The 15,428-nt window shown below is 52.4% G+C and overlaps 1 protein-coding gene across 1 annotated transcript in view; it reads right to left on the bottom strand.

Moving 5' to 3' along the window:
- Positions 1-1,368: 1,368 nt before the first annotated feature.
- The window catches only part of LOC147648715 (uncharacterized), a 96,620-nt gene continuing 82,560 nt past the window's right edge, over positions 1,369-15,428 (bottom strand). Inside the window, 1 exon segment of the mRNA XM_086866488.1 lies at positions 1,369-1,961. Within this exon segment, the coding sequence (XP_086722614.1) occupies positions 1,444-1,961 (518 nt within the window). The 3' untranslated portion in view covers positions 1,369-1,443.

Genomic DNA, 15,428 nt, shown 5'->3' with positions numbered 1-15,428 from the left:
CTGCCCAGTGAGTGGTCTCAGCTCAGTGGCAGCGTGCAGGCGACAGGGAGAGAGGCTAGGGAGCTGTATGACATTTCAGCAAGAAACAGCCTTTATTATAGCAGGGCCCTCAGTGAAGGGAGCCAGTGACAGCAGCTGCCTGAACTGGGGAAAAACCTGGGGTTGATATAGGGAAGGAGAGGGGCGGGGAAAACTGGGATACATGTATCAGGGTGGATTGACAGGGAGGAAAACCAATGGGGTGTAACAAATTAACATGTTCAACTCAAAGGCCTCTGGGAGTGACACTTTTTCTCTCCATGAGAGCAAAGTGTCTCACCTAGGGAGAAGCTCTCCAGGGGAGAGCAAAAATCTCTGAGCTGGCAGGTTCTTTGGGCTCCACAGAGGAAGACAGCACTGCCTGCTGTGGCCTCTCAGCTGCCCCCCACACCCTGGGGGTGCTGGGATTTCCCTCCTGGGCACAAGGACGTTCATTCCCTTCCAGGAGCCCAATGCCCGGCTGGGGCTCCAGGCCAGGGGGTCCTTGAGCAGCTGCCCCAGAACCTCTGCCAGGGGCTCCCAGCGCAGCCACAGCTGCTCGGCCTGGGCTCCCCAAAGCCCTCAGCAAGCCCCAAGTCCCTGCCAGGAACCCTCAACTCCCTCAAACCCATCATCCCCCACAGCCCCTGCAAGTTCCCCCCATGGCAGTGCCCATGGCCATGTCCCCACATGTCACTGGCCATGGCCCACCATGTCCTCACCCATGGCTGTGTCCCCACCATGTTTCCACCCCTGGCATTGTCCTCCACGTCTCCATCTGTGCCCGTGTCCCCCCATGTCCCCATGAATGGCCATGTCCATGTGTCACCATGTCACTCTCCATGTCCCACCATGTCTATGTCCCTCAATGTTCTCACCCGTGTCTTAATTCAATGTCTTTATTTTTACCACAAAATTAGATATTTTAAAGGAAAGAAGAGAAATGAAAAGCAAATCACGGCCAAAACAAAAGGATTTCTTTCTGCTGACTGAGCATCCCTGTGATTGAGTGGGAGGGAAGAAGCTTTTTTGGAGAGGTTTCCACCCCACTGTCTCCAAAACCTTGATCTTTGCCCCACTTCATCACCATTTGGCTGAGGAAGACACCCTTGGGCAATAGGAAATCAAAATTGTGAATTCAGTGAGGTTGGAAAAGACCTCCAAGACCATCCAGTTATTCCTCGATGCCACCAGAAGATAAGATTGAATGCAAAAGATTTTCTGGGATTGAAAGTCAACAAATCCACTCCCTCCAAGGAATTCCCATTGCTGGTCTGTGTCCCAGTGGATGTTCCCGCCCCGGTGTTCATCCAGGTGCCCACAGGGAGCCAGGAAGATGTGGAGCCTCCCAGCCAGGTGTCTTCCCAACATGCATCACCAGGACCACGGATCACCAGGGCTCTGCCCAACGGGGGTCACTGGGGATCATCCAACGCCCATCCTCCCATGGGGGATGGAGCTGGAGCAGCGCACGAAGCTCTTCCCGCACTCGGGGCACTCGCAGGGCTTCCCTTACTGGTGCCTCCGTTGGTGTTGGGTCAAGTGAGAGCTCTGTGAGAAGCTCTTCCCACACTGGGGACACTCGTAGGGCCTCTCCCCAGTGTGGATGCGCTGGTGCCTGACAAGGTTGGAGTTGCGGTTGAAGCCCTTCCCGCAGTCGGGGCAGCGGAAGGGCCTCTCGTCTGTGTGTGTTTTCTGATGCCTGAGGAGATTTGACCTGGTCTGAAATCCTTTCCCACACTCGGGACACTCGTAGGGCCGTTCCCCTGTGTGCTGGCGCATGTGGGGGATGAGATGGGAGGTGCAGTTGAAGCTCTTCCCACATTCCAAGCACTTGTAGGGCCATTGCCCCGTGTGTACTTGGTGGTGGATGAAGAGGTGGGAGGTGTGGCTGAAGCTCTTCCCACATTCCAAGCACCTGTAGGGCTTCTCCCCGGCATGAAGCTGCTCATGGACCACCAGGTTGGATCTCTGGATGAAGCCAAGGGGGGGTCTTTTCTCCTCAGAGCAGCCTGGGATGGGTTTGGAGCCCCTCCCTGTGGGGGATCCCTTTGGCATTTCCTCCCCATTGGATTCCTACCCCTTGGAGCTGCTCAAAACGGCCTCGTCCACGAGGTTCTGCTGCGGGGATTTGTCCTCCCTGGTCTCCCTCTGCAGCTCAGTGCCTGGGGGAGGAAGGACAAGGGGAGGAAGGGACAAGGAAAGGAAGGAGTGAGGAAGGAAGAAGGGAAGAACAAGGAGAAGAAGGAGGGTAGAGAAGGATGAAGGAGAGGAAGGGACAGTAAGAAAAAAGGGAAAAAGAAAGGGATCAAGAAGGTACAGAAACAAGAAGAGGAAAGAACAAGGGGAGGGAGGGAGGGAGGGAGGGAGGGAGGGAGGGAGGGAGGGAGGGAGGGAGGGAGGGAGGGAGGGAGGGAGGGAGGGAGGGAGGGAGGGAGGGAGGGAGGGAGGGAGGGAGGGAGGGAGGGAGGGAGGGAGGGAGGATTTGTCTCCAAGCCACAGGGAAGGGGAAGGAGCTCTGCCCAGTCTGTCCCTGGTAGGACGGCATCTGCAGCAGGGTTGTCCTTCAGCCGGGGGCCATCCTGGGCTGGGAGATGGAGCAGAAGAGAGGGGGAAAGGGGCAGTGACTTCCTCCTCACCTGCCTGGGGGTCCCAGAGCATCTTCCTCTCTGCCTCCTCCATTTGTCTAATGCTTGGGCATGAGAAGTCTGTTTTGGGGGGAAAAAAAGGGGTGACCACCTAGGATTCAGGGTTCCTCCTGCCCAAGTCCATCTCTGGAAGTCATCAGCCATGAAAATCTCCAAAGCATCAGGACTGAGAGGAAAAAATCCCTCCCTGCGGTTTCCCTTCCCTGGGGTCCCCACTTCGGTGTCCCAGGGCTTCCCCCTCTGCAGGCTCATCCCTTCTCCGGGCTGCCCCTTCTCCAGGCTCCCCTCACTCCCGGCTCTCGGGGTCCCCCCTCTCCAGGCCCCCATTTCAGGCTCCGGCACTCCCGGGGCTCCCCCCTTTTCGCTGCTCCCTTCCCCCTGCTGGTACCGGGCATCTCAGCTCAGCTTTGGAGTCCTGCAAGATCCAGACATCGCTCTGCCCGGCCCGGCCCCAGAAAAAGGAACAGGGGTCCCCAAAGATACTTCGAGTGAGCTCCAAATATCCCTTCCCCTGCAAACAAATCCTGCCAGGACGGCCCAAGAGCTTCGGGGCGAGGTTCCCGTCCCCGGTGAGCTGCGGGCTGCGGGGCCCGATGCTCCCGGCGCGAAGGGGCTGCAGATCCAGAGAGCGATGGACGCACCTGGGTGATTTGCGGAATAAAAGGAACTCTATAACTCACAGAGTAGTTATAAGAGCAGGTATGAATTTATTCAGCACTGAGGTGCATGGGGGATATCTCCTCCAAAAAGCATGCACACCTTTTTGATTGGGTTTTCCCTTTTTATCCTTTACAGAGCAGGTTTACACGATACGGCTAATACATATTAATTTCCTAACCCCGCCTGTCTTCACTTCATATTAAAATTAGCCCTGTGCCCCTTTCAGTCCTTTGGCCGCTTTTTTTTGGGGGAGTGGGACTTCAAATCCGTTTCCTCCGGCTTAGGGTCCAGGAATCTCCTTTATCCTGTGGTGCCTTTGTCTTTGCATCTTGTTTGTGTATTCCAGCTCCTTATCTTATCTTGCAGTCTGACTCTTTTTCCTGTTCTTGTGGATTAGGCTGTCAGGGTCTGGTTTTTGTCAGACACCCCTTTTAAACATTTCTTCTTAATTCTTAATTTCTTTGTTTCATGGGGCCTCCTCTGCTGCTCCTCTTGCAGTTCCTGCTCCTCCTCTACCCCTCCTCTTCCTCCCGCTCCTCCGCTTTCCCCTCCTTGCCCTCCTCCTCCTCCATCTCTCGGCTGCTGGCGAGGAGCTCTGGGGTGAGCGGAGCGGGGCCGGGAGCCGGTGGGAAAGGGCTGGGAGAGGGGGATGAGGGGAGCTGGGCCAGGGGGAGAGGGGTTCTCAAGGAGGGGCTGCCAGTTCATCCCAGGAGCCCCAAATCCCCTCCGTGTCCTGCCAGCCCCTGCCCCCGGCGCTGTGGGGGCCGGGCCGTGCCCCAGTGCCGGCTCAGGGGGTGCTCCAGGCTGCCGTGCTCCACCTGGCAGCTGGAGCTGAGCCCGCATTGCCGGGGGCGGTTTCCAGCAGCACCAGGAGCTGCTGGCTCCAGTCCCCGCTGGGGAGCACGGCGGTGGCCAGCACGTGGCCCGAGAGCTGCTGCTGGCCCTGGGAGCAGCTCAGCTGGGTGTGGGCAGGGGAGAAATCCATCAGGGAGCAGAGCAGGCGGCCGGGGCCGGGCTGGGAGCTGGAGGGCACCAGCGAGATGGACACGCTGGGATGGGCAGGGGGCTTGGGGACCCCCCAGTGCAGATCTTCCTCCCCACAAGCCGCAGGGAATCGCTCCAGGGATCGAGTGCTGCGGGACAGGGAACCACGTTTCTTTCATCCCAGCCCCACCTTTCCCTCTCCCCTCTCCCCTTTCTCATCCTTTCCCCGATCCCCATCCATTCCCCCCGAATGCAATCTGGGTTTCCCAGCACCCTCCCCCACACTTTGTGGGTCCCAGCCCTCTCTTTTTCCCACTCTTGCCCCTTCCCAATCATCCCTCCAATTTCCAACCCCCTCCCCCGTGCTTGGATTTGGGGGTTCCAGGCCCCTCCTGCTCAGTCTGGGGGTCCCATCCCCCCTTTCACTCAATTTGGGGTGATCCTAGCAGATTTTTTTTCTGGAAGGAATCCCCGAGTTACAGGATTTTTGGGGTGTAGGTTTGAAGGGGGAGAGCTCTGTCTGGCATTAGTTTAACCCATGGTCTGCCGGGGAAGCACAAAAACGTTTCCCATTCCCATCCTTTCCTCATTTGGTCTGGTTCATGAGCTGCTTTCTTGTTTCCTTTGGTATCTGTTCTCATCTATTTGTCAACAGCAGTTTGAGTCATTTACTTTTCCACAAATTCTGCTACCTTCTGTATAAGTCCCTGACCCCATCTCCAAGCAGATTCACTCATTGCCTGTGTTTTTACTTCCTGGGTGTTCTTTGTTTTTGGGATTGCTGTCAGTGCCCTCATTCTCTGTCCTTTTGTAGCCGTTTGTGGCTCAGGAGGCCTGGCTGCCACCTGCATCCCCTTGCTCAGCTGCTGAATGAGCTGCACTCAGCAAGGTGTGGTGCATGGTAAAAAGATGAGAGTTGCTGTAGCACATGAGAGGAGAAACAGCATTTGTTTAACCCATGGTCTGCCAGGGAACCATAAAACTGTGTTCCATTCCCATCCTTTCCACGTTTGGACAAGTACATGAGCTGCTTTGGTATTACATTTTTTATCTGTTTTACTATTTTCCACTGCCATCTGTTTGCCAAGAGCAGTTTGATTTACGTAACTTTTCCCAAACCTCTCCTTTTTCTGCTAAAAGGTAATCTAAAAGGTATCCCATGGTGAAATGTTGTGTTCCTCATCTGAGTGGATTGGTTGGGAGGAAGGTCAGGAACTGGAGCTGTGTGGTTGGTTATTATTTCAATGACATCCTATAATCTAATTATGCCATTGAAATGAGAAATGGTTTCTCTGGTACCTGATATGAATTCTTTCAGGTTCCTGGAGTCTGGTGTTGCAGGATTTGTTCTGATGGCAGGTCATCTTTTCCCGTTTTTTGGGTGCTCCCTCCAGCCAGGGCTGCATCAATTGTCAACTTTTCCCTAATTATTCATCACATACTTGGATTCTCAACTGATTTCTCTGAACTTGTGGTAGCAAATAAACCCCAGTAGTCTTCTTAAAAACGAGATTCACTTAATAAATTATAAAAAGAATTTAATATAAACAAAAGACAATTAGGAGACAAAAGAAATAAAGCAAAGGGTTAAAACGGCCGGGTGCCCTGGTGGGTTACCAGGAACACACCTGGTATCTCAGGAGTGTCCTTTTTATCCCATCTTTGCTGTGAGAGGTTAATGCATATTCAAGCATGTCCCCTCCCTGGTTCCACCTTCTTGGATCATGTTATTTTCTGCTGGTCAGCATTATTTTGGAGTTTGGTTTCTTTTTTGCTGCAGATGGTCACTTGTTGATAACAGCCTGGGCCCCTCATCCTTCCCCTGAGGGCAGCTGGTCTTCATATCTTCCGCTGATAACAATTTGGGCTCTATTGTTCTCCTGATAACAACTTGGGCCCCACTGTCCTTGCCCTCTGGAGTTTCCTTGCCTTGTACCTAGGAAATTCTTTTAAACTTAAGACTTGTTAGCATAGCTAAAAAGTATTTAATATATAATATTCATCTGCGAAAGCCAATATCACAATACAAATTTATAACAGTCTGATACACCCTATATAACATAGACAGAGACAGCACATGTTGGAGTGGGGACAGGGATGATTCCCCCCACTTGTTTTAGTGAAGTTTTCACAACATTCTCCATTTTCTGTTTTCCATTGCAGCTGAACCAATTTCTGCTGCAGAGTCAGATATCCTCACAATGGGCTGTGCCTTTAGCTGTGCAAATTCCATCTGTGCAAGCAGGCAGAGCTTGGGCTGAGGGGCAGAGAGAATCAGCCCAATTCCTCCTGCAGGCAGGAAGCCCCTGGGCCATTGTGCAGGCTTTGGGCCATCAGTGTTAATTTGCATTTCTAAAGCTCCTTTCCTGGCTGCCTGGAACAAAGCTTCTCTTTCTGGGCAGCTGGGGGTGATTCAAGTGTTCTCCCCAATTCCCTATTGGTGCCTTCTTTGGCCCTTTTCTTTTTTTGACAAAAAAATATTCTATTAAAGGTTTACGAGTTAAAGGGTCATCTTTAAAGCTCTTCTAGTTTTTCAAAATGCAGCTTAAATGTGAAGATAACCCATACCATTTTGCCAACACTATGAGCCACACACATACATAAAAAGAAAAATTACAAAGCAATCAAGTATTTTCTTTTTCTTCTCCTAGGACTAAAAACTGATTCTCACACCACGGTCCCAAACAGAACCGACAATATAGAAGTAAAATTATTATGAAATTTTTTTCTAATGGTGTAATTCTTTCACTGAAACTGTGAATATCAAAAATTCTTCAACAATGTCTTTAGGGAAATAAATCATTACTTGATTCTGTACAGAATGTGCAACAGGAATAATTTCATGCACACTTAGGCTGGGTGTGCAGAGAAAATCATTCCATGACACATGAGTTTGACTAGATTTTTCTAAATTTATACATTCTGACCCCATAGAAATCCCTTGGTTTAATGTTCATTGGTTTGAAGGTGTGGAGTTGTTAGGATTTGGTTTCCTGTTGCACCCGGATTTCTGTGCCTGTGATGGGAATTAGGTGGGCACTCCTGGATTTCCTGCTCAGCCTTTTCCAGACCAGGTGTCTCCAGCTGTGCCTGGGGCAGTGTCTGGGTAGATGTTGGTTGATGTTTGCTGCTGGGTGTTGATGTTTTGTGGATGGTTGTTATCTTGGGGGGAATCTTTTGGGCTATTCCCAGTCTGTTGAGATGTTAATTTCATCTCTGCTGAGTGGTGGAGCATCCCTTAAAAAACACCTTTAAATTTCCTTTCTCCAAGGCAAAGGCAAACCAAGACCATTTAGAAAAATAAAATTTGAAGCCATTTTCAAGTTGGTCTATTTTGCCAGCAGCTAATCCCAGGCAGGGCAGAGTGTGAGTGTAATTGAGAGGCAGAGTGGAATTGTCCCGGTGCCTTCCCCAGCAGCTGTGGCGAGGGCAGGCACAGAAAGGCCTGAAGCTGCAAGAGTGAGAGCAAGGATTGTCCCGCAGTGGCTGGAGATGGCAAAGGAGGGTGGCCAGGCCGAGGATTTGAGCAGAGGATCTGTGGGCAGGCGCAGGGGCTTCCCCCGCTGGGGAGCCCTGGCTGCTGCTGCGTTGCCTTCAGTGCAGGCTCAGGGGTGGCCTCTTTAATATTCCCTTGCAGTTCAGATTTCTGAGTGTGGAAGAGCCATGGCTGGGGCATCAATCATTTTATTTTTCTTATTTTGTTAAGTTTTGTTCTCTTTCTTATGTCCACCCCATAATATTGAGACTATCTGGGGGTAAAAAATGCACGCAATGTTCTGGGTGGAAAAGAGAATCCTCAATCCAGCTCCTGCAATTCCCTGTTAATCCTAAGAATTGCTGCAGCTCCATTTTAGTCCGGGGAAACATTATTTCTGAGATTCCCTCGACTCTCTCAGGGTCAATACAAGACAAACCTGCAATCAAAATAGGTCTTGAATATTTAACCATTTTCTCTACCATTTGCCCTTTCTTTTTTTTCAGATACTCAAAGCTGCTTTTTTGCCTGAAAATGAAGCCATTTCACAGAGGCTTCCTCTACCTCTTCTCCTTGTTTTTCTGACTGGATCAAGTCATCCACATCCTGCATGAAGCCAGTCCCTGGGGGTGAGGTCAATTCCTTTGATATTTCCTGCAAGGCTTGCCCCAATCAGGCCGGTGCTTCCGTGCATCCCTGCAGAAGGACCGTCCATGTCTTGAGCATTTTCCCTTCTACCTCTTGTTGCCAGCCCAAGGCAGAATTGTGTTTGCATCCTCTGTGAGTGGGCAGATCCCCAGAAAGCATCTTTTGCATCAAGTTGTGAATGGCAGCAGTGTGAGGAGGGCACCTGGTTCAGGCTGGTGTAAGGATCTGAGAGTGTGGGGTGCCTCGGTTTCATCATCTCATTTCTTCTTCTTGGGTCCTGCAGCATTCTGTGGATTCCATTGGATTTCTTGTTTGGCAGGATAGGAGCATTCTAGGGAGCCATCCCTGGCTCCCCAAGCCGTGCCTTGAGCAGGACTCCCAGACAGGCTGTGAGCCCTTCCTTCCCTCCCTTGGAACAGGGGATTGCTTTTGGACACCTCTTGTCCTGGTTGTTTCAGGGAAATTTGGAGAGGCTCCATATCTAATTTTGCCAATTTCCCTGGGGCTGCCCACACTTGTGGGTTCACTTCAGCCTAGGCTCTGCCTGACATTTGACACAGAGGTACAGCAGAACCAGCCTCTGTATCCCCTTTTGCAACATTAATTTGCATTCCCAATTTAGCCATCAAATCCCTTCCCAGTAAATTACAATCACAATTGTGAGCCAATAAAAGTTCCTGCATTTTATACCCATCCCCCACATCTGTTAATAGTGGCTGAAGAAAACAGACCAGCTCATCTTTCCCACTTAGTGTCTAAATAATTAAAATATTCCCTAACACCTTTAGGTGTAAGATTCTGAGTGGATGGAGAGGCCCCTGTGTCCATCAGGAAAGGTCTCCTCTGGATCCAGCCCCACCCTGGATGTTCCCAAGGGCTGCAGTGTGGTGGGTCCCTGGTGGAATGGGAGCTGTGCCACCGCTAAGAATGCGTGTCCATCAAGGGCTGGACTTGCTGGTGCTGAGGGTGCTGCTGTCTGTGCTTGCAGTGTCCTTGTGCCCTGCAGCTGGAAGGCTGATTCCTTGCCAGGGGCTGTTTGGGTGGGCTGTGCCCTGGCCAGGAGGGCAATGCCTGTGCCAGGTGCTTGTGGCCGAGGGTGTCCCCTGGGTGCTGGGGCCCCCTTGGGCCCTGGGCTTGATCCCTTAGGGGCTGTAGGAACTGTGCCATGGCCTTTGCCTAAATGTTGGTGCTTTGGTTTCTTTTGAGGGCTGAACCTTTCTATTCTGTAGGGGGTTTTGGCTGAATCTTGTTATTTGATTAGTTTTTGATCTGTTTTGATATTTGGAGGATATTTGGGCTGAGTCTTGGTGTCCTGGAGGTTCTTACAGATACAAGATGCCAAATGACTTTCTGAGATGAATTGGGCAAGGAGGAACCCCCAGTCCAAGACGCTCTCCTGTTTTGTTTTTTTTTCTCCCCAACCAGGATTTACATTCCCGAACTGTGTTCAGATGGAGGGGAGGAGGAAAAGCCCTGGGGATCGCACACAAGGAGGGGCTGCAAACCCAGTCCAGGGAGCTGTGAGGAGAGACCCTCCCAGTTCCAGGAACACGGCCAGAGGTCCAGTCTAGGCTCAGAGCTGGAGGAGAAGCCCCACAAGTGTTTGGAATGTGGGAAGGGCTTCAGCTACAGGTCCTTCCTGCTCCGGCACCAGGTGATCCACACTGGGGAAAAGCCCTACGAGTGTGGGGAATGTGGGAAGAGCTTCAGCCAGAGCTCTGACCTGAGGAATCACCAGAGGATCCACACTGGGGAAAAGCGCTATGAGTGTGAGAAATGTGGGAAGAGCTTCACCACACGTTTTACCTGATTAAACACCAGGTGATTCACACAGGGGAACGGCCGTACACCTGCTTGGAATGTGGGAAGAGCTTTGGGTGGAACTCCTACCTGAGGGCACACCAGCGCATCCACACCAGGGAGAGGCCGTACGAGTGTCCCAAGTGTGGGAAGAGGTTTCAGACCAGCTCCAATGTTCTCAGACACGAGCGGATTCACACAGGGGAGAGGCCCTTCTGCTGCCCCAACTGCAGGAAGGGCTTCCAGCACAACTCCAACCTTCTCAGGCACCGGCGCATCCACACTGGGGAGAGGCCCTACGAGTGTCCCCAGTGTGGGAAGAGCTTCTCACAGAGCGCTCACTTGACCCGACACCAACGGAGGCACCAGTAAGGGAAGCCCTGCGAGTGCCTGAGTGTGGGAAGAGCTTCGTGCGCTGCTCCAGCTCCATCCCCCATGGGAGGATGGGCGTTGGATGATCCCCAGTGACCCCCGTTGGGCAGAGCCCTGGTGATCCGTGGTCCTGGTGATGCGTGTTGGGAAGACACCTGGCTGGGAGGCTCCACATCTTCCTGGCTCCCTGTGGGCACCTGGATGAAAGCAGGGGAATGAAGTCCATCAGGACACAGACCAACAATGGGAATTCCTTCAGGAGAGTGGATTTTTTGACCTTCAATCCTAGAGAAACTTTTGTTGCTGCCTCAGGAGCTCTGTGGGCAGAGAAAAGTGTGTGACACTGGGCTTGGGGGTCCTGAAGGAAGACACATGCTCTAGGAGAGGGGATATCCAAACCTAGGGACCCCGTCTCACATTCTTGCTCAGGTAGAAGCCAAGCCCCAGTGCCAGAAAGACTAAACCCAACATGGAGCCCCCGATCCCCATCAGCATCTTGCTGCAGGTGGCATTTTACGGCGTCACTGGGGCATCTGCAGAGGTCAGGACCCCCAAAACCTCTCACAGAACCCCCAAGTACCTCAAAGTTCCCTCCCAGTGTCCCCCAGCCCACCCAGGACCCTCTGAAACCTCCTTCAGAGTCACTAATTTTAAACAATTAGGTATTTTAGAAAAATTGGAGATCTTAGCTAGAGATAGGCCTTGCTGGAACTAGTCAGAGATAATGATTAAGTGAGAAGCAGGATTTGAGATAATGAATTTCAGACTGAGGTAAAAAGTTACTTGTCATTGTATGTTTGGTCAGCTGTGCTTATAATGAGAAAAGAGAAAGTGATAAACGGGTTCAGGAAGATCACAGACCTTACATCTGGAAACCCATTTCCAAGTCACAAGGGAGGAAATTGGAGTTGTACCAAATGTCATTTGTAATGTCAACCACTGTAAAGGTAGAAAGGTGAGAGTGAGGAAGAGCTGTTTTCCTTCATCTCTTGATGACCCCTCCTCACCAAAACGACCCCCTCCTCAAATTGGGGAGCCAACCACGCAGGCATAATGACGTTTTAAACTCATTACCATGAATTTTAGTCTGAAGTGGAGCATGGGAGGTGTTAGCATTATGAATATGTATTTATATTTTGGATATTCAAGACTCCTGTGAATAGACACTGGAATCTTTTGTCAACTTGCAGTGCGTATTAAGGGGATGACTCCTGCACTCTCCCAGTGCTGTGATTAAACATCAACTGTGTAACTTTAAACTGTTGGAGAGGTTTTTTGTCCATTAACAGATTGATATTGATACTGGATCAATATTGCTATTTTGGTAAATCACTGCCAGTCTCTTCCCAGCCTCCCCAGGACCCACCAGAGCCCCTCCTGTTCCTCTCAGGATCCCACAGCCCCCTCCCAATTTCCCCCCACTGCCCCAGGACCCCCAGACCCTCTCCCAGTCCCTTCCCAGCCCCACCAGGACTCATCAAGATTCCTCCCAGTCTCTTCCTAGCACAACCAACCTCATCCCAATCCCTGCTTTCCAATCCCCAGTCTCCTTCCAGCTCCTCCAGGCTCACTCAAATCTCTCCCAGAGACACCCAGCACCCCCAAACTCCCTCCCAGGGTCCACCAGGACCCCCAGAACCCCATCCCACCCTCCCCAACATCCTTCAAACCCCTTCCCAGCCATCCTAAGCACCTCAATCCCTTCCCCAGTTTAAACCAGGCCATCTCAAACTCCCTCCCAGTTCCTCCCAGCACACCCCAATCCCCCTCTGGGCCCCCCCAGTGCCTCCCCCGCTGCCCCCGGCGCTGTGGGGGCCGGGCCGTGCCCCAGTGCCGGCTCAGGGGGTGCTCCAGGCTGCCGTGCTCCACCTGGCAGCTGGAGCTGAGCCCGCATTGCCGGGGGCGGTTTCCAGCAGCACCAGGAGCTGCTGGCTCCAGTCCCCGCTGGGGAGCACGGCAGTGGCCAGCACGTGGCCCGAGAGCTGCTGCTGGCCCTGGGAGCAGCTCAGCTGGATGTGGGCAGGGGAGAAATCCATCAGGGAGCAGAGCAGGCGGCCGGGGCCGGGCTGGGAGCTGGAGGGCACCAGCGAGATGGACACGCTGGGGACTCTGGGAGAGATGGGAGAGGAGTGGTGTGAGTGAGTGGTGTGTCATTGGGAGGGACTGGGAATGGACTGGGAGGGACTGGGGTGGCACTAAAAGAGATGGGAGCAGATACTGGGACACTGGAAGAGAGCGTGGAGGTCTGGGAGTGAAGTGGGAATGAACTCGGAATAGACTGGGAATGGGCTAAAAAGGAGTGGGAGGGACTCTGGGGCCTCTGGGAGGGACTGTGGTGGCACTGGGAGGGACTGTGGTGGCACTGGGAGGGGCTGTGGTGGCACTGGGAGGGACTGGGAATGAAGTGCGCGGTGCTCTCAGGCCGAGTCCAGCGCGGGGCTCTCGGCTCTGTGGATCTGCCCGGCAACTGATGAGTCATCAGAGAGACGCGCTCTGATTGGCTGAGGGGCGGCAGATCCATGGAGGGGCGAGATGGACAGGCGGGGTCACTGGGAGTGACTGGGATGGACTGGGAGAGGCTGGAATGGACTGGGAGAGGCTGGGATGGACTGGGAGAGCCACGGGAGCCACTGGGAGGGACAAGGGGCCCCGGGGATGGGCACAAGGAAGGCTGAGGGCTCTGGGGTGATTCCCAGGGAGGTTTGCAGGGACACGGCCGGGCCCCTCTCTGTGCCCCGCGAGCAGCGGCCCGGACAGAAAAGTTCAGGAGCGGGAGGAGGCGTTTCTCAAGATTGATTTTAATCCTCATTCTCCTGGTCTGATTTGCTCAGTTTTAAGCTCAGTTCATTTCCCCATGTCTGGGGATCTGTGCCCCTGATGGTGATCCCTGAGTGACCTCTCCCTGCCCTTGTCCCGACCCACGAGGACTTGGATTTGTTTCAGTTCAGTGGAATTCGTGGTGATTTGGGGGGAGCTGGAGCAAAGCAGCTGGAAAGCGCAGTGGGCATGAGAGGGACTGAACCAGGGCAGGAGTTGGGGCTGCCTTGAGTGAGCTCTCAGTGTGAACCTTCATGGGGTCTTTAAGGGAATTTTGTTGAATTTTTATATTCATTATTAAAAAGCAGGGTCACAAGTGGAGCTCCACTTTCAGCTTGAAATGAGGGGATGGAACGTGGGCACTGGAACTTCTGTAACCTCAAGTTGTTCCTTGATCCTGGACACTTTAGCTTTGGCAATCTGAAGCCCTTCAGCAGCAATGTCTCTGCCACCCCCTGGTTTCTGGCTCAGACCCAGCTCGCAGCTTGGACAAGGTCTGGGCTTTGTCCTCTTGAGCTTCGGGAACCTCCCGGGAAGCACCAGCCCTCCCCAGCCCACCCTTGGTAGCACTTTTTCTTTTCTCTCTCCTGACGATTTTATCCCCAAAACTGCCGTGGGAACGTTGTATCCAAGCACATCCTCCAGCGCTGCACTTTCCTCCTGTGAATTCCCTGTGCAGGGAATGTGTCTGTGCTTTTCCCTGCTCTGTTCACTGACAAACAAACCTGAGCCCGTGGGACTGTCAGAGCTCCTTCATGCAATGAAATCAGGTTGTGTTTCTCATGGCATGTTCTGGAGGAGCTTTTCTTGGTGTGTCTTGTGCTGCTGGAAATGACACAAGAGCCAGGAGGGAACAGAAGCTGCTGCTGCCCGTTGGCTCAGGGCCAGGGAACCAAGTTGTGCTCCCGGGCAGTTGGGCCCTGCTGGAAGCAGAGCCGCGTTTCCCTTGAGCAGCTCAAGCTTGTGACAGCTCCAAACAGGAAACCTCAGCAGAAAACTCTTCCTCCAAACTCAGCTGCTTTCCCTCCTGCAGCTGTTTGGGAAAGAGCCTCAAAGCACAGACTCTGCTGGGAGCCATTGGTGCATTTCCTCCTCCCGGCAGCAGCAGCTCCTGAGCCCTTCACGGGCTCCTGGCCCTTCCCAAACCCTTCAGCTCCCTTTCAACTCTCAGCACTCACTAACATATGCATTTCTTTCATATTTAATCTGCATTTAAACTTCTCTTTTTCTCTCCTCTCTATCTTTTTAATCTCCTCTTTATCTCCTTTAATCCCGTCAGCACCAGTAGGGTGGGGATGGAGTCTTGGGGTGGGTGTGGGATGAACTGAGGATCCAGCAGAGAAGGGCAAGGCAGAGGGGAGAGGACTCAGCCAACCCTTCTCCTGCTCTCTCCTCCCCCAGGCTCCAGCTAAAGCAAGTCAGACTGGAAAGGATCCCACAAATGCTGTGTTCTCCTCCCTCTGAGCTTGGCTGGGGATCCTCAGCTTCAGCCTGGTGCAGTGCCTTAGATTCTCTAATTTGAGTTTTTGGCTAATGCACTAAATTGAAGAGGTTTATTATTACTTAATCACCTTTCACCTTTGCCAAGTTCTGCTGCACTGTGTCTGCTTTTCACCCAATACACTGCTAACTCACCTACACACATGTGCTTCTCATGATAATATTTAGATTCATAGCTTACTCTATAAAATCACACAATCACAGATGAAAACTCTCCACCATCTCGCTCAATACAGTTTTTTATTTACTTCTGGCATATTCTTACTTGCAGCTATAGGAACATAAGCTTATGAATTCTCGACTCAACGTCTGTGAACCTTTAGCATTGCATGAACCCAAGCTCCTTCCATGGCTGTCAATGAAACCCTTCAGTATCTGTGGAAGTTTCTGTCTTTCCATTTCCCACAGCCCACCAAAGGATTTGTGACCCTTTGTGACAGAGGAGAACCTGCCAGGCAATTTTTTGTTTGCTGTAGGGAAGGTTGGGTTGCTCTGCATCAATTCCC

Source organism: Cyanistes caeruleus, chromosome 31 (genome assembly GCF_971803275.1).
Source record: "Cyanistes caeruleus chromosome 31, bCyaCae1.hap1.1, whole genome shotgun sequence".
Taxonomy (NCBI): domain Eukaryota; kingdom Metazoa; phylum Chordata; class Aves; order Passeriformes; family Paridae; genus Cyanistes; species Cyanistes caeruleus.
Note: the sequence above shows the minus strand (reverse complement) of the source record. Positions and strands in the feature narration are given on the sequence as shown.